Raw genomic sequence first — 26,523 nt, 5'->3', positions numbered from 1 at the left:
CACTAAGCTCACAACAGTTCACATGAACGTTTTTTGACAGTTCCAGATTAAACACAGACATTTGAAGTTCTAACATTCCATGTTTTATGGCAAGCATATTAGCATATGTTTTACCTTGTAGCAGATTAACAGTGACTCTTTTAGCAGAGTAGCCTATTATAGAGGTGCTGCCATTGTTTTCTATTTCTAGCAACAGGCTGATCAGGCTGCTGCTTGCATTTGCAGTCAGTGACACATGTACCTACCAGAAGACCAGAAGTTTTTTCTCACAAAATTGGTCCCATTGCAAATTAAAACATCCATTGGTTGATTCCTCTGTCATGTTATGCGGCTAATCTAGCATATATGGCCTTCATTTCAACTTCATTTCGAAGTTGAATGGAATGGAAGAGCTTGGCTGTTTCCAGGCCCAGGTCATCCCACGGGTTTTATGTGTAGGGGCCTGAGCCACTAGGGGGAAACATGCGGACAATTGTGAGATAATCTAAACAACTGTTTTTGACTCACAGTGGGAACTTTACTAGCAGCTCAGTGAAGAAATGATTCATTTTACCCATGTCATTGTGTTCAAGCCAAGCATAATCCTGACACTCTGCACGTCTTTCCTAAACATCCTCTTCATTTTCTTCTCCAATCAGTGCTTAACAACTGCTCCACTCTCCACCATTACCTCGATGAAGCTGCCAGGGTTTTAGCAGGTTTTGAGTTATTTTTTAATGCACTTTGAATTTGAAGCTCCAGATATTCAAAAGATATGCCTGGGGGATCTGTAAAAGCGAGACCTGAAGCTTTTGACAGAGTACAGGGTGGCCATTTTCAAGGCCATATATAAAATATCAGCCATCCAAGTTAAATAAAAAAGTCATCGTTGTCATTAGTGATCTGTGAACTGAAAAAGATTTTCCATGTCCACTGGGGCAGTATGCTTTAGCTAGAATACGGGATCGTTTGGGTTTTAAGTTTACTGCGTTCTTCCGTCTTTATTATGTACATTTCAGCTGTCTGATTTTAATTGGTCATCTTCATCAAGCTACATGTGCTCGTCAAGAGTGGACACGTGCCTTGTAGGAAAATGTTGCATTGGTTGGTTGGGCTTGTGTTAACCTGCGCTTTCTTTAATGTGTAAATAATATTGCTATTGCTTTGTCTTGATTGGAAAAAATATGCATTTCTAGAGATGACATGCCCAACGCTGTGGCTAGCATGCTTCCCTTGTGTAACCTGCAATGATATTGTAAAAAAAAAAAAAAAAAAAAAGCACTGACCAAAAAAGTAGCCAGGTGGAGGTCTATTATACATATGTGTCCAACGAAAGCTTGATGGGCCAGTTAGCCATTGGGCGTTTCAAGGATTTAACCCTTATGTTTCCATCTGTCACGCTTGGCTCCTCCCACTCCCCCATGTGCTCGTGTTGTGTTTTGGTCCAGCCCCTTGTTTGGTTACTCCGCCCCTGATTGATCCCACCTGTGTTTCCACCTGTGTCTTGTGATCCTTTGTTAGCCCTCGTGTATTTAAGCTTTGTGTTTGCCCTGGTCTGTGTTGGTCTTTGTACTGTTTGATTGTTCAGTTTGATGTATGCTTGTTTGTATGTTTGATGTAAGGTTTGTGTTGTTTTTGATGTAAGGTTTCTGGCCTGTTTGGAGTTCTGTGTTCATTTTTGTCATGTCTGTACCTCCTACTCTTCGTGTCGGCTATATGAACCTGGACCGTTTTGACCATGACCCTGGATTTGCCCATAATAAAAGTCGCTTATCTCAGCATGTCTCATCGCTCCCCACCGTTACACCATCCAAAACAATGGATCAAGAGTAGTACTATAATACATGCATGAATATATTGAATTAAACTAAACTAAAAATTACAGACATGCATTTTTTCAGTTCCTAGAAAGCATTCGGCCTATTCTGAATGCTTAGAAGGCAGTGAGGGTCTTCCACTGGTGCAAATACACTTGTGGAATATGGCTGCAATGAGATTGTCTTGTGTTCTTCATGTTTCAGGTTCAGGGCTAAACGATGGCGAATGGCATGATGTCCGCTTCTTGGCCAAAGAGAACTTTGCCATGCTGACCATTGATGGTGATGAAGCTTCAGCTGTGAGAACCAACGCCCCCATCCAAATCACCACAGGCGGAACATACCACTTTGGAGGCAAGTGTTAGAACGCTGGGTTTTTCAATAAGAATGAAATGCAGAATGAAATTGTGTTACTCTGCGCTGCTTTTAAACACAAGTGAAACTGTGTCGGATGTGATGAAGGTTTCTAGAGAAAAGTGTCCTCAGATCTTCTCACTGCTTCTCCCTGGCGTATTGGAAGTTGAATTAAATGCACAAAGGCCTGTCTCTTTTCACTTCACTTCTACTTAAAGTCTTAGATGGACAGAGAGATGTGTGCTTTAAAGGCGCTGGAAAACTTTTTTTTTATCGCTCTAATGCATGCATTCAGATGGCTGCATAAAGAAGAACCCTGCACATCAGAAAAGTTTAATGTGCTTTCATGTCTTATTTAATTTCCTCTGAAAATGAAAGGGAATATGGTCTGCCTAAGGAGTGAACTATCTTCCCAGATATGTGGGAGACTTTGAGATGCAGTGTGTAACGGTTGAGGAATGGAGGTGGGATGCAAATGCAAGTTGCTTATATTTAATTTAGTGTCCAAAGTAACAGAGGCTTGAACAAAAGACATGTCCATGACAAAAACAAACTATAATATGCATGAAACCACAAGACAAGGTAACAACCACAATGCAAGACAAGGACTGAACAAACACAGGGGTACAAATACACTGAGGAAAAATAAGAAACACCTGGGACTAATGAGGGGTGGAGCACAGACAGGAGGAGCAGATAACAAGGGGGCAGGACCAAGGAGAAGACACAGAACAGCAACAAAAACACATGGTACTAGAAAACAAAGGCACATGGCAGTCACAGAGGGGAAGAAACAGACATGGGGAGAATCCGTGACACAGTGGCACAGATGATAGACTCTTTAGAGTCAGTCACGGGCCATTAATTTGTAAACAAATATTGGATGTCAAATACAGGTGGTATGCTTGCATGTTTGACAAGTTTCAAGAGAGGTCAAGTGTCAAATGGCTTTTATTGCCATCTCTCAATGTAAGTGGTAGACGGTGAAATGAAATGTCGTTCTTCAGCCCCATGGTACAACACACACTGTGTAAAATGAATTTTATAAATTATACTAATTTAATTAGTATATTCCTGTGTTAGGCACATTAGATGAACAAAGGTAGGTGCCAACCCTTGCATTTTGATCCCAGGATTAGCTTTGTCTAGTATAGTTACTCCTTACTCAGTTTATCAGAACTGCCTCTGTATCTTCACCTTGAAACTAATGATTAATGAATTAGAGGGAGGAGTTGACATAATTGTGCAGCAACAGAGGGCTACAGTCTGTAATTGTACAACTATACAATAGATCTCTAAGGTAGGTGGACCTGCAAAAGTGGCCAGTTAGTGGAAAAACAAGGTCTCTAATAAAGCAGCCAATGAGTGAATATACAGGATAGCTGTTTCTAAAAAGTGGCTAGTTAGTGAAAGTACAGCGTTGGTGTTTTTTAATAAAGTGGCCTGTGAGTGAATGCTTAAGGTCAGTGTTTCTAAGAAAGTGGCCACTGATGGACCAGTGCCCAGCTATCATCCAGCCATCTGTTCATTCAGGAGTACTGGAAGTGGTCAAACTGAAAGTGGGCAAGGAAGGCAAGTATGTAGAGTTAAAATGGCAGTCCATCTCCAAATGGACTACTGTGTCTTGCTATCCGTGAAGCTGCCACTTAATGCTGAAGGATGGCGTGGCTGATAGCTTTATCAGCCTCACTCATCTTCACCAAGACTTCGATGAGGACAGAGCCACAGCCTGAGCACAGCAGGCACTGACAGTACATTTACACATGACGGCCTGCAAAACGAGATCAAAAAGTCTCTCTGCTGCCTTGTATGCTCCTGATGGACTGCCTAAGCCTGGCTGTAATTATCAATCAATGGTCCTCCATCCATCGCTGTTATTTCCAGCCAAGGGCTGGTGTGTCTCTGCTTTCTAATTTGTTTACGACTGATTTCTCCAACGTGGTAAGAGCCTCCATTGTGAAAGGAGAGCAGAGCCGTTCCATTTGCCCCACCAGAGACGTTTTAGCTGGAATGAAATAATTTATATTCTGGTATTTTAGACGGCCTTGTAAATGTAGAGTTGCCTATTCTCTAACAAGTAGACAGCCGTTAGACTGGACATCTATGAGAGTTAGTCTCATTAACCCAAGACATTTTGCTAGCAACATAACTAATTGCATAGTTGTTTAATGAATTCTATTTACATTCGATTTACATTGTTGAAGTTTATGATGTTTTCTATCAATCTTTTTATTGTATTTTTCCCATCAGATGTCAACTCATAATGTTGGTTCAGTCTAAAAAAGTCATTGGTTTTTGAGTGACCTTCAGCCTCTCTTTATCCCTTCCAATTAAACTGTGCCTTAAAAGGGGAATTCCACAGATAATATTTACTTACCGTTTAATTTACTTCCCAAAACCTCCAATGCATCTACATTTCTGAGTTTTTATATGTAGTGTAATAATGGTAAAATAGTGGTAAATGGGGAAAAAATAAATTACTTTGCCTTGGAGCGCCCAGTACGAACCCCTCAAATATCAGCATATGAAAAAAAGAAGTTTAAAGCCATCAGATTATCACAAAGCTATTGAAAAATTATGTTGCAGTCTTCAGGCAATGTATCATTACCATTTAATGTAATAATCTTCTGTAGGGAGCTTTCAGAGGCAGACGTCTGGTTCCTATCTCCACCTCTCTACAATATTTCAGGTGCTGATTGCCGTTTACATCATAACCATTTGATTGTGCAAAAATGTCAATGTTCTTTCAAAACCAACATCTGTACGGATTGGTCATCCTGTATTGTGCCTCATGAAAAAAGCAGTATCCGCTGAAACACTCTTTATAACTTCAGTGTGAATGGGCGGGGCTAAACAGCTGTAGATTGAATATGCGGATATTTGTAAATTACATATCAGAAACCATGATTTCAAAATGACAGCTTAGTTTCTAGACAGTATGGACTGGGGAGTGAAAGATGTGTTTTGAAGCAATGCTTACATGCTAAACTCTTCCATTCCAAAAAAGTAAAGAAAATGTGATTTTCCATTATCAGCATCCAAATCAGCATCCTGATTATTTTCCTCAGTACTCATCTTGTCACAGTGTGCCTTATGGTGGAGGCTAAAATGCATGGCCAGGTGTTGGCCCCAGTGCTGCGCTAGCATGGCCAAGCAGCGTAATTGGGCCTGTTGATGCTAGAAGGCTAATTTAGAGGCACGGGCCAGAGCACATCAGATTTAATTGGTTGTAATCATCAAATCCAAGGCTCTGCCCAATCAGTGCCATGGTGACAGCAAGGTCAGTGGCACAAATCACTGAGCCAGATTGAGTTGCCTGTGGCAGCTAATGAAAAGTGTTTCATTACAGCTGTAGCTCTTACGTTGCTGTTTTCTCCGTCACCCGGCCCTTCACATGCATTTCAGCTCTGCGTCCGTTCAGCATGCCATGCTAGTTATTGTCTAACTCCTCTCTCTGGACTGCAGATCAAATATACATGATCTTGTTCAGCTAATTTCATGATGTTTTGATTGTTTAAATGGTAGTATGGTAATAGCAGGGCCATTTCTTGCCAGGAGCAGTATAAGCAGCTGCTTAGGGGCCCCAGGTGCCCAGCAAGTGTAGCTTTATTTTTTCTTTTATTTATTTACAGTACTATGAAAAACTCTGGCACCACCCTCCACTTATTTAAATTTCTTTCAAAATAGCCATTAAATAGAAGTTATTTGTCCTATCAGGGGTATTTCTGAGGAGATTAGATGTAAGTTAATCCACTTGCATAAGGAATGAGAAAGTCAAAAGAGAAAATGGGACTCCTTATAAGCATCTGCATGACCTGGTAGACCACCAAAACTGCGCCATCAGGTAAACAGCACTTAACACTTTCATCTTTGAGAGAAGGGAGAAAATCAAGTTTCACTCTTACATATCAATCTGAAAAATCCACAGCCATGCTTCCACTGTGAGAAGGCAACACAATACTGAGTCTAAAAGGACTTTGTAGCTGTCAAGAAGCCCATGCTGAGAAAACTAAATCAAACAGATAACCTGGACTGAACAATGAACAATGGACAATGGACTGACCACCCCAGAGTCCAGATCTCAGCATCTGAATGTGTTTGGGATTATTTGGATGATGAGAAGCAGAAAATGCAGGTGTGGAAAAATCCCCCTGCAGATTTCTTTAAAAAACTGAAAGCAAGAATGAAAGCTGTAATAAAGGTGGTCACGCTAAATAATGAAAAAGTTTATGAAATATAGTTCTTGAGGTTTTTATGTAATTTTCCTGTGCTTTTTTCCTGTTGCTGAAACATGCATAAGTGTCCTGGCTTGAAATGAAATAAATGGAGAGTGTTATCTGAGTTTTACACAATACCGTAGTTAATTAATGTTAATATTAATGATCGAAAATATTAATACCTTTTCATCCTTGAAGTAGGAGGGGCCCAGGGGGCTACAAATGTTCAGAAATGGAACTGATTGACAAAGCCTTTTGCAGTTGCTGGACCAGGTTTTGCTTATTTTTAGTTGTTATTTGTGTATTTTATTTATTTAGTGAATACTGGGAGGATTTGGCTCGGACTGGATTATATCTACAATATTTTCCATATTTTGCCAGTTTCAGCAAAGTTTATTTATCACCCATATTCAGATTTTCATGAGAAAGGATAAAAATTGCATATTTTAATACTCTGCGGATATAGCGAAGCGTACCGTCTTTGTCTGTTTTGGGCAGGACATTATTCTTATCAGTGTGGGGATGATTACCCCAGCAAGTGAGAACATCAACATGTGTTAGAGAAAGATAAAGTGCTATCTGTAGCTCTTGTTTGTACCTGATTTCAATTCTAATTACTGTCAGATTGACTTGGAACAGATTGTATTTTGCCATAAAACTCCTGACATTTCTCTGCCTGATTTAGGTCACAGCGAGTGATATGTGGCTTTATCGCTGGACACTACACAAGGACATGTATCACACAATAGAGGGATAGTGAAGGCTAAAACACCTGATCAGGACACTGTCATGCTAAATACTATTCTTATCTACAAACCACCAACACAACTGAGCATGAAAGTTAAATGCATTCTTAACTATATACATTCAAATAAAAGCACAAACACGTGACGCCCTGTGTTAAGCCTGCTTCATGACCTGAATACACACTAAATGGCCAGAAGTATATATCTCCTAATTGTTGAGTTCAGGTGAATTTAGACAAAATCTAGACTAAAATAGACAAAAGTCATAATGAAGAGCTCACTGACTTTAAACATGGCACGCTCATAGATGGCCACCTTTGCCAACAAGTAAGTTTGTGAAAAATCTGTCCTGCTAGATCTGCCCCGGACAACTATAAGTGCTATTATTGTGAAATAAAAGCATTTAGAAGCAACAACAGCTCAGCCACAAAGTGGTAGACCTTGCAAACTCCCAGAGTGTGGCTGCCGAGTGCTGAAACATGTAGCATGTGAAAATGCCTATCCTCTGTTGCATCTGTCACCACAGTGTTCCAAACTGCCTCTGGAAGCAACATCAGCACAAGAACTACTAGACACTGTAACAGCAGCCCCTGAGTCAGGTTTCTTTCAGCTGTGTACTTAGTTGCCGTCTGAGATAATGTTAGTCCAGGGTGTTATCTACAGAGCAAACATTAGAGAGACATATGGAGGAGCTGCCTGTTTCTGGGGGTACTGATAGCCTTTAGGCTTGGTTTAGTCTTTAGCATAGGAACCCTCTAGCCAGGCTAGTGTGTCCAGTATCACCACCTGAGGTGGGCTTCCGCCAGACAGCTGCATCACACAGCAGCAACACGGTCTCATGGTACTTCTCGTGGTACAATCACTAAGTCCCCTGAAAACAAGAGCAGTGACTGACAGATCTATATACTGTTCAGTGCCATGTTTAACTGTTTTGCACAATGAAAATATTTTTCATGTACTTAAGTTGTTAAACATTGTTCTTATTATTAATTCTCAAAGAGTAAATTGTAATTGTATGTAGTTTATTAACAGATAGGTTAAACACCTATTATCTCAAACACCCAAAATGGTTATGTACATAGATGTGAACTCAGACAGGAACTCATCTGTTGCTGCACAGTTTTTGTTAGACATCCTCCAGTTCTTCATCAGTGGTCACAGTATACTGCCCACAAGGTGCTGTTGGCTGGATATTTCGGGTTGGTGGGCTATTCTCAGTCCAGCAGTGACAAAGTGCTTAAAAACTCCAGTAGCACTGCTGTGTCTAATCCACTCATACCACCACAACACACACTAACACACCACCACATCAGTGTCACAAGTTTGTGGTCACCCTTCTTGTTAGTGACTTCGGATGCTTTAAAGTGCACCCACTCCTGACACAGGAAAGCATTGACAACAGGACAGGTCGCTCTGTGCCAGCATGTAAATGAGCCTAATCTCAACATGCCCAGGAATATGGAGCCCCCAGTATTGGGCTGTGTTACAATGGAACTGCATTCTCTAGAGTGATGGAGCTCCATCCAGTACCTTTGAGATGAGTTGCAGAGATCCTGAATTGATCATCCTGACCTCACTAATGCTCTAATGACAGAATGCAATGAAATTCTCACAGCAGTGTCCCAATAACTATTTCCCAGAACACAACTGTTACTGCATTAAAGGGGTTTAATGCTGTTGACTGAAATATTGAATATTTGTCAATATTAATTGAAATATTGAAGAAATATTGTATAAGCAAGCATCCACAAACCTTTGTCCATATAGTGCATATGGTAAGTGGAGCTGATTAAATGAACAGTGAGTGTAAATACAAAGTGGATGTGCTTAATGAGGTGGGCAGTAAATGTGTATATTGTCGCTGTCAGGGGGGAAAAAATAACGAAAATGGTACCGGAGAAGTTAAAAACAGTCTTAACTTTTATTATGAGTTCAAACAAACAAACAAATAAATAATCCAGGTAATTTTAGAGCATTTGTATTGGTCCATTCATCCTATAATTTTGACACAATGTAATGGGCAGCTGGTATTTACAAATTATCTAACTCTAGTTAAGTTAGAGTTAGTGTCAGTATATCAGTACTTGGTGTCAGCTAGTACTTAAAGATCAGGTATCAGTATGAGAAGGGGAAAAAGTGGTATTGGTGCATCCCTAATGAAAATCCATTATAGACTTACATTTGGTGTGCGCACATGCTCATAGTGGCCTGTCAGTTGAAGTACCTGACAAACACCACCTGACGGTGTTAGTAGAGTGTACTTCAGTCCACTACTTGTAGAACTTGTGTAAATTTACAAAAACTCGCATATTGTTTATGTAATGTACTTGAGAGCGTAAACACTCAGTGCCATAAAATAACACTGTGCTAAATGTTTCTGAAGAGCAAACTTTATCAGGACATTTTCAAAAATCATAGCCAGAACAAGTAGAGATGAGGAAAAGGACAGACAGGAGAATAATCAACATTCAAAATCCATGCAGTCAACAGTCAACAAGGGTCAAAATACCAGAACATGCCAGAGCCAAAGAAACAAGGTGACTAGAAGAATAGACTAACAGAGTTAGAACAGCTTGAAATTGCACCAAATACATGCAAGACTTTGCAAAGAGGCAAGACATGCAGGAATGAGACACATACTAATTAGCTAGCGAAAACACACAACCTAAAGGCAGTGCTCGGATATATGCATGGAGTCGGTTTATTAAAAGCATCCCATAGAAATCAAGCATATGCAGGTCCACAGCAGTGAACAGGTTCATCTGTACACATGAACTGTAATCAAGTCTATACTCAGATATTCCCAAATTACAGAAATAAAAAGAAGCATAGAAATAGTGTGTAAAGGCTAATAAAAGCATTACAATCAAAACAGAAGGACTATGTATACACAAGTAAACCAAACTGAACACAGGTGTTCAGCAAAATTTGACATACATGTGATAAAGCCACAGCAGTTCAGGAGCAGATTAGCACTGGGTAGAGCCAAGTTGAGGTGAAGCTTAGGGCATAATAAGAATAGGGCGAAACCAGAATTTGGCAGCAGAAGAAAAGGCAGAACCATAATGGGATGGAAACATAAAGAGCCATGGTCATAATGGGGTGGAGCCATAAAAAGGTGGAACCATAACAGGCTGAAATCATAAATTAAGCCATAATGAGGCAAAGCCATAACATGGCATGACCATAATGGGCTGGAGACACAATAAGGCAGAGTTGTAATGGGGCAGAACTACAACGTGGCAGAGCCATAATGAGGCAGAGCTGTAACTGAAAAGAGCCAAGATGAGGCAGAGCTATAATGGGGCAGAACTGCAACAAAGCAGAGCCATGATATGGGGTAGAACAAAAACGAGGCAGCACCATAATGGTGATGAACCATAACGAGACAGAGACATAATGGGGCTGAATGGTAATGAGGCAGAGCCATATTGAGGCAGGGCCATTGCGAGGCAGGGCCATAATGAGGCAGAGCCATAACGAGGCAGGGCCATAATGAGGCACAGCCATAACGAGGCAGGGCCATAATGAAGCGGAGCCATAATGGTTAATCACCTTAATGAGGCAGAGCCATCATGGGGCAGAACCACAACAAGGCCTGGCCATAATGATGCAGAACTGTAACTGTGAAAAGTCATAATGGGGCAGAACCATAACAAAACAGGGCCATAATGGGGCATAATCTTAATGAGGCAGGGTCAAATTGGGACAGAGCCGTAATGAGGCAGTGCCATAATGGGGAGGAACTGCAACGAGGCAGAGCAATAATGGGACAGAGCCATAACAAAGGATGGTCATAACAGGGCAGAGCCACAATAGGACAGAGTAATAATGGGGCACAGTAAGAACAGGACACAGGCATAGTACCTGTGTTATGACACCACCACTGTACAAAGAGAACAACACATGAGACACAAGTGACAGATTATGAAGGGGAGAGGAACAGACTGGACCTTAGGACCCATCACTGTTCGAATGGTTTAAGAGTGGCACCTAATATGTGGTTAGTCAACTGTGATAGAATTTAGAGTTTTTCTCTCTTTTTTGCCAGAAGGTGATTAGAGTGATTTCTACTTTTCAGCTCAGGCATCTCCCAGACCCAAAACCTATTTTACAGAGGATGGTTTCACTCCGTTTTTTTCTAATGGTCCCAGCCAAAATTGACGACTGTCCGGCTGCAGGCAGTTGTAGATTGCTTTCCTTAGCACAGACGAACCTTAAACAAAGGCAGTCTCAGCCTTACTCCACCGCAGACCAGAAGGGGCTTACAGTAATCACCAAGCAGAAATAAGATACTCATTCTTTTGCATCTGACAACTTCATCAGGGTTTGGTAAGCTCAGAATCGCAAAAAGGGGCCCTCTAAGACAGGTTTATGATACTTAACGCTGCAACAAGCTTGCAAGGGCAAAAAATGGTAAACATCTGCTTTGACCTTATTGATGAGGAGAAAAGTTTAACAACGTGGGGCTCTCAAAGGAATTTTCCCGATTCCATCCGCTGGTCATGAATAATACATCCAGCGCTTAGGTACTCATTAATCTAACTGCAGTTGTTCTGCTGCTTTTTTACCAGCATGTGTTGTTATTGGTGAGTCGGTATGTGTTATCATCCTCAGTGTTAAGTTTAATATGTGAAAATGCTCCAAAATACTACTCCTCAATTAATCATGACACCAGCTTGTGAGACCAGTGACACAACTGAGATCAGCAAAGGGCTATAATTGGACAGTTATTACAGCAACACCCCCATGTTTAGCAGAACAGACTGTGCTTGGATGGTTATTTAAGCTTCGCCCTCATGTTTGTCACAGGGCCGTGATTAGACGTTTATTACCAGAAGGCTGTGATTGGAGAGTTATTACAGCCACACCCCCAGGTTCAGAAGAATGTAATGACCAGACATTGTTTAAAGCCAGTTCAGCAGAGAGCTGTGACCGGACAGTTATTATAGCCACTTTCAGATATTTGGACGATGATTGTGATTGCATAGGTTGCATTGCTATTATAGCCCCATGTTTGGCAGAAGGTGTTGATTTGACATTTATTGCAGCCACACCCCCACATTTAGCAGAGAGCTGCATTTGGACATTTATTACAGCCACATAACCAAGTTCAGCAGTGCTGTGACTGGACAATTATTGTCTGTTACTGCAGTCACATCCCCAAGTTCAGCAGACTACTATGACTGGACAATTATTATAGTCTCATGTCTAAGTCAGAGGGCTGTAATCTGAAAGCTAAATTGAGTATTCCACCCTTCTGTAACTAATCCATGTCTTGTTTTAAAAGCTGTTGCTGAAAACACATGCAGTCATGAGCTTCTGCTCATGTGGGTCTGTTTCTTCTCTTTAAATGACACACAAAAAAGCAACTTGCATGAAAATGGTGGCACCTGTTGGAAGAACTTTACAGTGCTACAAGTGCGCAAGTAAAACAGAGAATTGTGCTTTACAAATAAAAAATTCTGTTGTTAGAATGGATTTGCTTTGGAATTCAGCTATAGATGCCTATGGGAGGCAATTAACTATATATATATATATATATATATATATATATATATATATATATATATATATATAATCTGAAGGACTGAGTCACTTAAACTGTACAGAAAATGATGAGAATCTTCCTCAGATGGTATACTGTATTCTGAGAAATCCCCAGCAGAGAAGATTTTTGGCACATCACTAATCAAATGTAATGTTAATTTTGCCTTGCATTTCACATCTTGAAGTGATGCCACTGAAGAACCACCTTTAGTTCTCTAAGGAATCTTTCAAAGGATGGTTTTTCCAAAAAAATGAATAAATAAATAAAATCAACCAATTTACTGATCACAGCATAGGTCCAAAGAACCCTTTTTGCCATCTTTATTTTTAAGAGAGTACCAGCAATTACCTGCACCCAAGCAAGCGAACCTAAAGCTCGTCTTCTGCCTGCCTTTATTGATCACCCGTGTTCCCCTGGCAACTTTTTCGGGAGCCCGCACATCCTGGCAGCCATTCAGGCGCTACGCTGCTGTTCCTTTGCGTGACTCCTCACCAGATGCTGGTTTATTTCTCTGTTTTTCCTCTTCGGAAATGCATTTGCCATCGTGATACCACCTCTGGGACTCCCACCTTCCCTCCCCTTCTACCAATTCCCCTCTTCTCGACTGCTCAGGCGGATAGACACTTGGACAGGTGTGGGAGACAGACGAGACAGATGGTCCAGAAAACTTTCTCAACTTTTTTTTCCCTCAACCTCTACTGTTTTTTTTCCTTCTATGGAAGCTGAAAACAAACGCTAGGTTCTCCAGATGCTGTAATTTGTCTATTAATGTCAAGAGGCTGTCGGGTGAGTCTCGGAAGGCCTTATTGCAGCTAGTGCTGAGGAGATTGTTGTTTATCCCTAATACAAGCTTGAGCAGTTTCTGGGTTTAGTGGCTCTCTGAGGCTTAGCTTCTTCATATTCTCAATAGTATGCGCTCTGCTATTTCAGAGGTCGACATGGGAAAAGACCTTGAAGAAGCAGCGAGAGCTTTACTGTAATCAAATGGTAAATCCTAGTTGAGTTGCTTTGTTGTTCAGGACTCACACGGGTTTGGCTTCATGGTGATCATAGTCTCTACCATCATTAGACGGTCAAGAGCGTCAGAGTTTTACATGGCTGTAATTGAAATATAATCACATGTAATACATATTGTCAAAGAGAATCACTGGCCACTTTTTTTAGCAACCCCTCTCTTGTAGCTACACCTTGTGGACAGCTACAGACTGTAGCCCAACTCCCCTTACATGAATGGTCAGTTCCTGACCACCAAGTCATTCTTCTCTGGATATTTTTGGGTTGTGGGCTACTCTCAAACTAGCAGCAACACTGACGTGTGTAAAAACCCCAGTAAAATTGAGTGCAACTGCTTAGCTGAGACTACCTACATAATATCTGGACAAATGCAGTCATGTGGTCAGAAACTCACCAGTGAATAATAGGAAAGAGAAGGGATGATGCATTTTGCAGCAACAGATTGACTACAGTTTGTAACTGTACACATACACTTACATAGTGGACCTAGGAGGTCAGGGTTTCTTATAAAATGGCCAGTAAGTGGAAGTACAAGGTGGGTGTTTCTAATAAAGTGGCCAGTGAGTATGTGCACAAGGTAAGGTTTTCTAATACAGTGGCCAATGAGTGGAAGTACAGCCAAAATCAAAAACAGTGCAGAAGCCTCCAAAATGAAATATTATATTCAAATTGTAAGTATTTACAGTGTCCATCCTTTGCCTTTATTACAACTTCTATTCTTTGTGGTGCATCATTAAAACCATTAATCAGACACAGATGAAGACAGTGATAAGCAATATTGAGCATAATAAATAAGTCATAAGTTATAAATAAGACAATGATAATTGCATGTAAAATAAGAGTATTGTCATATTTTCTATTTCTTCCTCTTCTGTCTTTAGGTTATTTCTTGTGGACACAGGCCTCTCCATTCCAGCGTTCCTTTCAGGGATGTATGCAGCTCATCCAGGTGGATGATCAGCTGGCCGATCTGACCGCTGTGGAGCAGGGCAGGCTGGGAGCCTTTGAGAACGTCAGCCTGGACATGTGTGCCATCATCGACAGGTTAGAGCACCTGCTGCACCTGACCACCACCTTCATGCTCATGCTCTGAGAGAGAGTAGAGAGAACTCCTCCCGTCTGAAACACAAACACACTGTCACAGTCGGCCAGGATCGGTCACGGTCTGCCTGGCCCCCAGGAGCTCTCGGCTTGTGCATGCACGAAACACAGCTTAACTCTTAGCCTACAGTTATTATTGTTTAACTATATTTTTCATCTGTATTTGCATAACTAATTAATTAGTCACACAGGGAATGTCATTTACATTCGATTTTACATTGGCAGGTTATTCCTGTTTGTTTCAATGTCAAGTAGTGACAGAAATAAAAGGTTTAGCCTCTACACTTTCCACACAGTTTCTCAACTGGTTTCAATGAGCTATGCATTAGAATTAACTACACAAATTATAAGAAGTGTTTTGAGTAGAACCATGTCATCACAATTCACGAACTTATGAATTATTCAGTACCTGCCATGAAGCTAATATGTAATTTAGACATGTTGACTGACTCGCGACTTAAACTTGTGAACTTTCAGCCTGAAAAGACACAACCAAATCTCAGACTTGATTTGGACTCGCACCTTAGACTTGAGACTCATGACTTGACTTGCACTAGATTTGAGACTTTTGAGACTTGCACTTGCACCTCAGAGACTTGAGACTAAGACAAGTGCTTGTTGCACTTCCACCTCAGAGACTCAAAGCTTGGCTTGAATTCACTAGAGACTTAAGATTTGACTTAGACTCATTCCTCAGAGACTTGAGACTCAACTCAGACTCACACCTTAGAACCTCAAGACTCAACCCAGACTTGCAACTCACAGACTCAGACTTAACGAAGACTTTCACACAGAGCCTCAGGCTCAAGACTGGAGACCCTGGCTCACACCCTAAAGCTCAGACTCACACATCTGAGACTTGAGACTTAGCTTGGACTCACAGCTCAGAGGCTCAAGACGCATCTCAGACTTGCGGCACAGGAGCTTGAGACTCAATTCTAATTTGCACCCTAGAAACCCCAAACTCGACGTAGGCTCACAACTCCGAGACCCCAGGTCTGACTTGGACTCACAGCCCAAAAACTTCAGACTAGACTTGGACTCACACCTCAGAGACATGAGACTCAACCCCGACTTTTACCACAGAGATTCGAGACTGGAATCGGATTTGCACCTCAGAGTCTCGAGACCAAATTTGAGTTCGCACCCTAGGGACTCGAGACTCAATTCTGACTTGGACTCACACCTCAAACTCCTCAGAGACTCAAGACTTAACTTGAACTTACTCTCCAGGGACTTGTGACTCGATTCAGACTGACTCATACCACAGAGAATTGAGACTCATACCTCAGAGACTTGAGATTGAACTCAGATTCACACCCAAGAGATTCGTGACTCGACTCTGACTCACACCCAGGAGACTCAAGTCTCGACTCTGACTCAGTCCGACTAGCATGAAGCAACTTGTGAACAACTCAGGTGTACTGAGACATACTGAGATTTACTGAGATTGAAAGCTGATCAATGTACTGCAAGCTCCTCTGCATTGCAGTCGAGGCTAAAAAGCATGGCCAGGTGTTAGCCCCAGTGTTATAGTAGCATTGCCAAATAATGTAATTTGGCTTGTTAATGCTAAGAGGCTAATTTAGATGAATGGGCCAAAGCACATCAAATTTAATTGGATAAACAATGCAAATATAATTTGAAATCACAACATACTTTTGTTATTGTTTATAGTACCTGTGACTTCTAAGGGTTAATCAGCACAGCCACTTCCTCGTGGCACCAACACAGGAGTGCCGCACCAAGAAGACACGCTCAATTTCAGGGAATGTAAGGGGCCAGCTTGCTGTCATTACACTCAGATTGATTGATTATCCATGCATTTCTGTCTCTGAGCCACAGCAACCGCTCATGTGCTTTGGCCCAGTTTGCACCTACGCCGTCGCTAAGGTACGCTGTTTAGCATGCTGATAAACAAATGTGATTGATGAGATAAATCCATGTTTGACATTGTTCCATATGACTTAAACACAGGCCCTAATCCGAAACTGAACTCTTTCTTATGAGATGAGACAAATACACAATGCTCCATTAGCAAGATGATTTGTGGTTGGTGTCTTCTTTGTTTTTTCATGTTTACTGGTAAATAATTTGTAATAGAAACACGTTTTTATGCCTTGTTTTTGCCTTATTTGAATATGTTTCTTGTAGAATTTTGACAGTTCAATTTGTAGCACTATTATTTCCATGAAATAACATCTCATTGCCTAGGATGATGCGTTTCCCACCATACAGACCTAAATGACAATGCAGTCATCCATTGTCATATGGGAAAACTAATTTTTCTCAATATTAGGGCAGCTTGAGGAGTGCACATGTGATTATCATGTCTAATTAGGTGATTTCTACCGGACCCTCCAATTGTTCATCTGCATATTACCTTTAAGTGGAATTTCCCTGTTTTTTTTTTTTTACAATTTCACCATAATTCTATCTTTCAGATGTTAATAAAGCCATTCAGAGTGGTTTGATGTGAAGTGGCTCACTGTAAAGAAACTTACTGAGTCAGGTTTTTTTTACAGTGGTGGTGATAGGAACCAGGAGTCACAATGTGTACAACACAAAGATAGGTAGGTAGGAAGGTAGATATATAGATGGATAGATAGACGGATGGATTGATCTTTACTGCTATCGCTTAAAAACAATGGAAAACCATTTGCCAGCTCTAGAATTGACAGCAAGGACATAAACAAAAAGAATAAGAAGATAAATAAGGCCAAAGGCATAAACAAAACGCAATAATACATTGAGCTAGAATCATACTAGCTCAAAGTGAAATGTGATGAAATATATCTCAGTCTTAGTCTTAGCCTTAGGAAGGCGAGGGAGGGTAGGAGGGACTTATGACTGCCTGTGAGAAGAAGCTGTTTCTTAATCTGTTTGCTCTCATTGTTCTGGATCTCCAGTCATTTTTTTATGCTATTCAAATCCACCAATTAAACTTCACATGAGTTTTTATATGTACTACTGGGTTTTTATATGTTGATGGTGGTAAAACCGTGGTTTGTTTGGAAAAAAACTTTCTCAAACCCATCATAAAACATTGTCTCAGACAACATTTTCAGGTTGTTTTTTTCCAGGTGGGTAAAGCGGCCTAAGTCAATACTAAATAATTATTACTTGTATGAAATCATTACCGATGTAAAAGTATCTTTCAAAAAAAAAATTCAGAAGAAACACAATAGCAGATAAAAAATCTATTAAAGTACTGAGTAAATTATTTAAAGGACTTTCTTAGTACATTCAGCAGTTATTAGCATAGGAACTGAAGATTGTGTTTTTCTATTCTTCATCATTTGGAATTTGTTTGGTCTTACAAATGTAAAGCTCCAAAGTCAGAGATGTGCCCAGTCAAAAAGCAGTGCAGATATTGTCTTCAACAAAACATAATGAAATGAAACACTAAAAAGGAATTAGTAACTAAATATAAATGTCTGAAATGTGACCGAATAAAAACATTTATTTTTTTATTCCCCAATATACTTGAGTAGAAGTGAAAATATTATGATTTGAAATATACAAATCCATTAATATTTTACTGAAGTTGAGGACTTGAGTAAGTGTAACTAGTTGCTACCCACGACTGGTAATAACTTTCTGTGAGGGAGATTTTAAAGGCATTAAACTCTTCAGATGTCTGGTTTCAATCACCACCATCATGAACAGTTCTGATTCAGTAAGTTTCTCTTGTTCATTTCTATTTCATACCAAACCACTCTGAATGACTTTGTTTACTTAACAAATTGTTTTTAACCATTTAATTATGCAAATTGTTTTGTAAGTGAACATGTATATAGTTTGGGGTTCAGCTTGAAACTGGACTGGTATCTTGTGCATTGCTCATTGGATTTTATTAGATGGGTACTACATATGGACTCATTGACAAGAAAATTGTCCATAATTATCCATGTCTTTGATCAGAATATGTTTAGTGCTGTCCTCTTCGGTAGTGTCCATCATTGTTAAAAAGCCCGTAGTAGTTAATAAATTATAGTAGTAAACCCTTAGTAGTTAAGTTATCTAGTCTCACTAGGCAAAAGGTGATCTCATAACAAGAACATCAGTGGATGACCATGTATGTAGACTTATTAGGGTGGGAACAAACTGAATGTGAAATTTATAAACCAATCCAATGCGTCAGAAGCTGGAATATGAGGGCTGATTTTAGAGGGGGTGTACATTTGTTGCTGTCAAAATCACCACAATCCAGCACAAAAGGTGTAAGTTGTCCCCAGACGTGTATTCTCATTACATCACATAAGTGATATGCTAATATTGCTAACAATGAATGGAGAGTATGTTAGTAACCACCAATTAGCACTTACCTACTTACAGTGTCTTAAGCTAATTGGCAGCTGTTCACTTTCATTCATGGTTAGCAACAATATCATTTCTGATTGAAGTATTCCTTTAAGATTAATAATGCATCACTACCCCAGCAGTTTAAGAGACTAAATATAAATATACATATACTTGTGCTGTAAATATGCATGTATTTATCCATAATTCTCCAAAGCATGCTGCAGGAAAGGAAGAGCTGTCTTTTGAGCCTGCATCAAGCTTCTTCAATGAGACCTCAGAGTCACAGTGTTATTACTTATACATCAGTCTGTAATTAATGCAGAAGCATCTGGTTTCTCCCCGAGGCTTAAGACGAAGGCCTAGAAAGTTCTTAGAGATCATTTTATGGATAAGCTTTCACTCTTAGCAGTGAGTAGTGCGTTAATGAACAGAGCAGTGATGATTTCGTGTGCAGTTATTTGACAGTTGTGGCTCCCTTGGTATCTGTGGTGTTCTGTCAGTGGATATTGATTGGTGATTTCGATCAGGGTTGGTGCTTAATTATTTGTTGGTGTATAGCTAATATGCATGCGGAATTACAGTGAATCTGCAGTGTGGTGTAAGTTGCTTTCATAGTACAAGCCTTATGACTCAATTGTGATTTTTATTTTTAATTTTTTGTTCTGATCTGGGGAGCATCTTCAGCACAGCAGTGACACTGACATGTTGAGCGTGAAATATTGGTCTGAACCCAATTTGACAGAATTGAGATGAAGAATTGCCAGAATTTAGTATTGAGGCCCACACATGAGAAAGTGGATGCGTTGGAAATGAACAGTGAATCGATTCAGAAAAGTACAGATAAGTGATTCTTAAAGTGAAATGGACAGCTGTTTTTTATTATAGCATCAGGGGCATCATAAGGCCAGTTTTAGAGGGCCTCGTTATATTGTTATATCCAAAATTGTTACCATTTTGTAATGAAAGTCTTCAATTGTAAATCTACAAAGTGAATCTGTAAGTGTTTCTGATATAGTGGCCAATGTGTGTAGGCACAAGTACCTAATAACTTCAATATTTAGCCTAAAACAAGCTCCTATGATGAGACAGGTGGTATGAGCAGTGCCATGGCCCTCCCCTCCTCCCAAAGTTGAAACGAATCCACCACCACTGTATGTATAAACTATGAATAAAGCCTCCTGGTCAGTGTTACGTGTAATAATACAGGTGATGAGACGATGTGAAACGGTCTCATCTTTTTCTCTGACAGTGTAATATCGCTCGATCGGCTAATCCTCAACCCGCCAGCCTGGGGGAGCATTCTCATTATCGAGATTCGGATGGGGAATACTCACCCTCCGCCTGCCCATTGATTTTGTGCTCTCATTCATCAGAGCAGGTGCTGATGCTGTGCTCAGTTCCCTCTATACATCGAGTCCCTCTGTCTGACACCCAGACCTTGTGATCAGTGGGGTATTCTAGTCTGAAGTAGTTTATTTACTATGACTAGGTGGATCTCCACAGTTCTCCACCCCTAGACACAAACGTATACATAAACAGAGGTGTAAACATCAATCTTCACATGCTGACAAGAGTATAGCATATAGCTAGCACATTAGTTACATAACTAAAAAAAACTCTAAAACATGCCATGTTACAAAGTATTCTCTAGCTCAGCTTTATATATATATATATGTGTGAGAGAGAGAGACTTGATTGGTGTGATCTCTGCAGTTTGATGCTGAGATTTTCGTTGGGAGTGACAAGGCTGGACAAGATTAGAAATGAGCAGATCAGAGGGACAGTGAAGGTGGAGCAGTTTGGAGATAAAGCCAGAGAGGCCAGGTTGAGATGGTTTGGATGACAGGTTGACGTGTTTAGGAGGAACAGTGGATATATTGGTCAAAGAATGTTGGAGATGGAGCTGCCAGGTAGAAGGAGAAGAGGTAGACCTCAGAGAAGGTTTATGGATGTAGTGAAGGTGGACATGGAGATGGTTGGTGTGAAAGTAGAGGAGGCAATGGATAGGGCAAGATGGAGGCAGATGATTCGCTGTGGCGACCCCTAAAGGGAGCAGCCGAAAGAAGAAGAAGACGGCCGGGCGGTGCTGTAAGCCTTTAGGAGCGAGTGCAGGTAGGAAGGAGCCTGCTCTGTCCCTCGCTATTTTTAAGAAACTCCTAAAGACAGAGCTCTTCAGGGAGCACTTACTCTAATCGCCTCTTGCAAATCTAGCCACTACCAACCTCATCTCCTTCTTGCCCTCCTTCCCTTCTCTGCCCCGCTATTACCCTTTGGCCTCCTTTAAGGCCTGACTATGTTTGTTCTATGTACCACATTATTTGTAAGTCGCTTTGGATAAAAGCGTCTGCTAAATGTAATGTAATGTAATGTAAAGAAGAAGAAGAAGAAGAAGTGAGAGAGAGAGAGATAGATATGATGTCAGCCCACCTTTTTGCAGATATAACAGCTTCAACTCTTCTGGGAAGGCTTTCCACAAGGTTTAGGAGTGTGTTTATAGGAATTTTTGAACATTCTTCCAGAAGCACATTTGTGAGGTCATACACTGATGTTGGACGAGAAGGCTCGGCTCGCAGTCTCCGCTCTAATTCACCCCAAGGGTGTTCTATTGGGTTGAGGTCTGGACTCTGTGCAGGCCAGTTTTTCCACACCAAATTCACTCATCCATGTTTTTATGGACCTGGCCTTGTGCACTGGTGCGCAGTCATGTTGGAACAGGAAGGGGCCATCCCCAAACTGTTCCTACAACGTTGGGAGCATGAAATTGTCCAAAATCTCTTGGTTTGCTGAAGCATTGAGTTCCTTTCACTGGAGCCCAACTCCTGAAAAACAACCCCACACTATAATCCCCCCTCCACCAAACTTTACACTTGGCACAATGCAGTCAGACAAGTACCATTCTCCTGGCAACCGCCAAACCCAGACTGGTCCATCGGATTGCCAAAAAAAGGAAGGATGACCTAGTAAAAGAACAAAAGCTGCAGGATGAGGTGAAGAGATTGGACCTTCTGGCCTCTCAGACACCTGCTGATCAAATCATTACTTATGAAAACTAAATACGAACTCAATAATATACTACAAAAGAAAAACTGGAAAATTCTTAGCAAATCAGTTGAAACCAAATAACAGCAATCTCAGATCCCTCTAGTAGGATCATTCAGTACCCCCTAGCTATCAATGATGTATTTAGGTATTTTTACTCTAATCTCTATACTTCTGATAAGAAAACCGCAATGGAAGAAACTGAAGCATTCCTGAGCAGTGTCTCCCTACCTACATTACCTACATCTGTTTCAGAATCAAAAGATAGACCTCTTTCCTCTGAAGAAATCACCAAAGCCCTCTTCCTAATGCCTAATCATAAATCTCCAGGACCTGATGGCAACCCAGCAGTATTTTACAAACAATTCTGGCCTCTTATTTCACCGCTCTTTTTAAAAGTAATCTCAGAAATGTTAAAAAAAAAAAAACATCCATACCCTATCATATGAATACTGCTCTTATCACACTTATCTTAAAACCAAATAAAAATCATAAGTAAAGCTTTATCAATCAGATTGGAATCAGTCATACCTACTCATAAGCACAGATCAAACTGGGTTCATCAAAGAGAGACAGTCCTCAGAGAACACACGTAGGTTATTCAATCTAATTCTTATGTATAACAGCAAAAAATCTCCATATATGTCACCATGTATAATATCATCTCTGGATGCTGAAAAGGCGTTTGATAGAGTAGAATGATCCTTTCTCTTTGCTTCTATTAAACACTTTGGATTTGGTCCATACTTTACCAACTGGATAAAAACATTATACAACTCACCTTCTGCCTCAGTCTCAACTAATAGACATATATCCAGACCCTTTCAGCTACAAAGAGGATGTCAACAAGGATGTGCTTTTTCACCTTTATTGTTTTGTCTTTTTATTGAACCCTTGGCTGCCTCTATCAGACAGTGCAATAAAATCTTAGGTATACAGTCAAAGTCATACCACCATAAAATCAGTCTATATGCAAATGATGTTTTACAATATATTACTAACCCTTCACGGTCCCTTCCGTCGGTTCATGATCTGATAAATAAGTATAGCAGGGTGTCTGGCTATTCCATTAATTGGTCCAAATCTGAGTTTCTGCCTCTAAGTAAATTAAACTGGGATGATGAGGTCTGTGAGATATCATCTGAACATATCACGCAGTCTATTAAATATCTTGGCATTCATATCTCTTCTAACATAAACGATTTGTATAAACTTAACTACATATCTTTAATGCAAGAAATAAAGGAAAATCTAGAAAGGTGGAATAAACTACCATTAACTTTAATAGACCAAATATCAGCCGTTAAAATGAATATCCTTCCTAAAATCAATTATCTGTTTTCTATGACCCCTGTTACCCCACCATCAGGCTGGTTCTTCTCTCTTGACAATGTAGTTACTAAGTTCTATTGGAAGCATCAAAAGCCTCAAATTAAGTTAGCTACCCTCCAGAAACCTAAACATCTTGGAGGACTTGGAGCCCCAAATTTCTACTTCTACTTTCTATCACATCAATTGCTTTACATTAGACATGGGACAAGTAGCTCAAACCAACCCTGGCAAGACATTGAGGAAAGTTTAATTAAAGAACTGGACATTAACAGTATTCATTCATAGACATAGCTATAAAAAACCAAAATTTTATAAAAACAGTACAATAAGCACCACCCTGAATGCGTGGAGGAATTCAAACATAATTGTTAACTACATGTTTTTAATAAATGATAAACCTTTTATATTCTCAGCCTGGAAACAGAGAGGAATAACCAGCCTGGCACAGTCGTTCTCTGGTGGCTTGCTCATGATAACATCAAAGAAAAATACAACATACCAGATAATTGTCACTTTCAGTATATACAACTCAAAGATGTTCTAAAGAAAACAGTTAATAGTGGAAATTTCTGCACTCATACTCCCCCTCTCCTCTTAAAACTACACTCCCTTAAACCTCAGAAAATGTTATCACAGATATATGAACTTATAGCCTCAAAGGACAACACTGTCTCACTCCCAGTTGAAAAATGGACCTCAGATATAAAAGAAACACGCAAAGTCAACTGGCAAAATATATGTAGTGACATCTTCTCTATGTCCAGCCATTCAAAACTCCAGCTAATTCAATGTAAAACCCTTCACAGAACATATATCACAGCCTCTAAACTACACCGTATGGGATTCAGTCACAGTAATGAATGCCAACATTGTCCAGCTTTAACAGACAACTGCTATCATGCTTTCTGGAATTGTCCAGCAGTTTTGGTCAGAGGTCATGCACAGGCTATCGGCGATTTTGGGCCTTGTCATCCCTTTATGTCCCATTGTAGCGCTACTTAATGACCTTTCCTCACTTTCAACACCCAATCACCTCAAATCCTTTATATTCATATCACTTACCATTGCTGAACTGTTTTACTCAAAGCAGGGGGTGGGGGTGGTGTTTGAAGGGGTGTTGGGTGGTTGTGGAGCAACATCACCTTATATCTATATGATCATTAATAAACAATGAGTTGTGACATTAATAGCAAAGTGAAAAAGAAAAAAACATATGTCTCCTGGAAAGGGAGGGAGGGGGGTGGTGTGGCTAAGGAATGTTGGCCCAGGAATAAAAAAAAAAAAAAAGATGGAAAAGCGTGATTGGTCACTCCAGAGAACACTTCTCCACTGCTCTAGAGTTCAGTGGCGGCCCCACTGCATTTGATGCTTTGCATTGTGTTTGGTGGTGTAAGACTTTGATGCAGCTGCTCAGCCATGGAAACCTATTCCTTGAAGCTCTTTACACTGTTCTTGAGCTGATCTGAAGGCCACATGAAGTTTGGAGGTCTGTAGCTGACTCTGCAGAAAGTTCAGCATCCACTGACCCCACTCTCTCATTTTATGTGGCCTACCACTTTGTGTCTGATTTGCTGTCATTCCCAAACACTTCCACTTTGTTATAATACTGCTGGCGGTTGACTGTGGAATATTTAGTAGTGAGGAAATTTCAGGACTGGACTTGTTGCACAGGTTGCATCCTATCACGGTACCACACTGGAATTCAATGAGCTCCTGCTCTGTCTGTCTATCCTGCATATTGTGTTTCATTCAGTCTGACTCAAATATAATGTAATTAAGTATATGAAAATATCTTGTGTCATTATGCATTTTTCATTGTATAACAAATCCTTTTTTTCCTTCATGAGCACATAGCATATCAGGATACACATTGGCTTGTGATCTCTCTCATACTGTCCAAGCACTGAAACATAGGGCTGGACTAAATGTACTTCCTTTCATCTCCAAAGCTTTTTTTTTTCCATACCCCTGCTGTGTTTCACTTAGATCAGTCTATTTCATGCATAAGCTGTTCTACTGAAGTACTGGAGCCATTTAGAATGTGAGTGGTTGTAAATAACTGTCTGAACTGTGTGATGTGAAGGCATGTCAAGGAACGTGTGTGGGTGTGTGTGTGTGTGTTTTTTCATACACGAAAAACAAAGAAGAGAAAAAACAGGCAGAAAAAAGACAAAACCAAAAAGAAAGAGAAAACCATAACTGAGAAAACCGGAAAAAGAGGGGGAGAGAGATTTTTGACATTGACTTTGGGGTTAGGAATTTTTTATGAAACTTTGATTGCTTTTAGGTACTTATACTAATGTATAATGTATATGTATAATATCATATGTACAATAAATATTATTAGAAATCAGTATACAGTTCTGCAAAATTGGGGAATGTCCAAAAATATTAACCAAAAATCCATGTAAACTTTTTACTGATTAAAACCCTGTGGCAATGTTTTCATGCATCTGTTCTGCATAAGAATAAGAGTCTAGTTTTGATGACAAAACAGCATGAGGATGTCCTGAAATGTCCACTGTATTGCCGCATTTAAACTACTCAGTTCAGTCACACTTTCAGAAAAATCAGTAATTGAACTTTAGTAGGCTGCTTCCAGCCTGCGCACTAAGATGTTTAGCTTAAGTAAAGTTTATTTCATCTCCTCATCATTTACCACCAAAGTTTCCATGTTGATTTTTTTCTATCAAACAGGCCAAATGTTTAAATGAAGCAAACTGGTCTATTAAAAGTCACATTAAGTTCAATTGTATTCCCTCTTTCAAACAGTTATTAATATTTATGATCAAATGTTGTCTACATAACCTTCATTTGAACCTTTACAAGTGGCAAAGCATGTTGTTAAACTGTGCCTGTCTCCTACAAGACAATTGCTTAGGGATCTGTCCCCAAACCCTCCAGAGTCTAATCTGATGACAGCATTTTAAGCCCAACATTATCGTCCTATCATTGTCCCTAATAGTAGTATTATATAACTGTCACTTTCCATTACAGCGGCTGCCCTGCAGGAGTAAACAAGCAAAACAGATAGAACTACAGACCCATTGACCTCAATCAGTCACTTC

The 26,523-nt window shown here is 40.1% G+C and overlaps 1 protein-coding gene across 1 annotated transcript in view; it reads left to right on the top strand.

Moving 5' to 3' along the window:
• Nucleotides 1-26,523, top strand: part of cntnap2a (contactin associated protein 2a) — a 655,370-nt gene that overhangs the window by 350,644 nt on the left and 278,203 nt on the right. The window contains exons 9-10 of the mRNA XM_017717995.2: nt 2,001-2,150; nt 14,560-14,722. Of these exons, the coding sequence (XP_017573484.2) occupies nt 2,001-2,150; nt 14,560-14,722 (313 nt within the window). The remainder of the gene's footprint in view (nt 1-2,000; nt 2,151-14,559; nt 14,723-26,523) is intronic.

Source organism: Pygocentrus nattereri, chromosome 24, assembly GCF_015220715.1.
Source record: "Pygocentrus nattereri isolate fPygNat1 chromosome 24, fPygNat1.pri, whole genome shotgun sequence".
Lineage (NCBI taxonomy): Eukaryota > Metazoa > Chordata > Actinopteri > Characiformes > Serrasalmidae > Pygocentrus > Pygocentrus nattereri.
The sequence above is the reverse complement of the archived record's forward strand: the minus strand, read 5'-3'. Positions and strand labels throughout refer to the sequence as shown.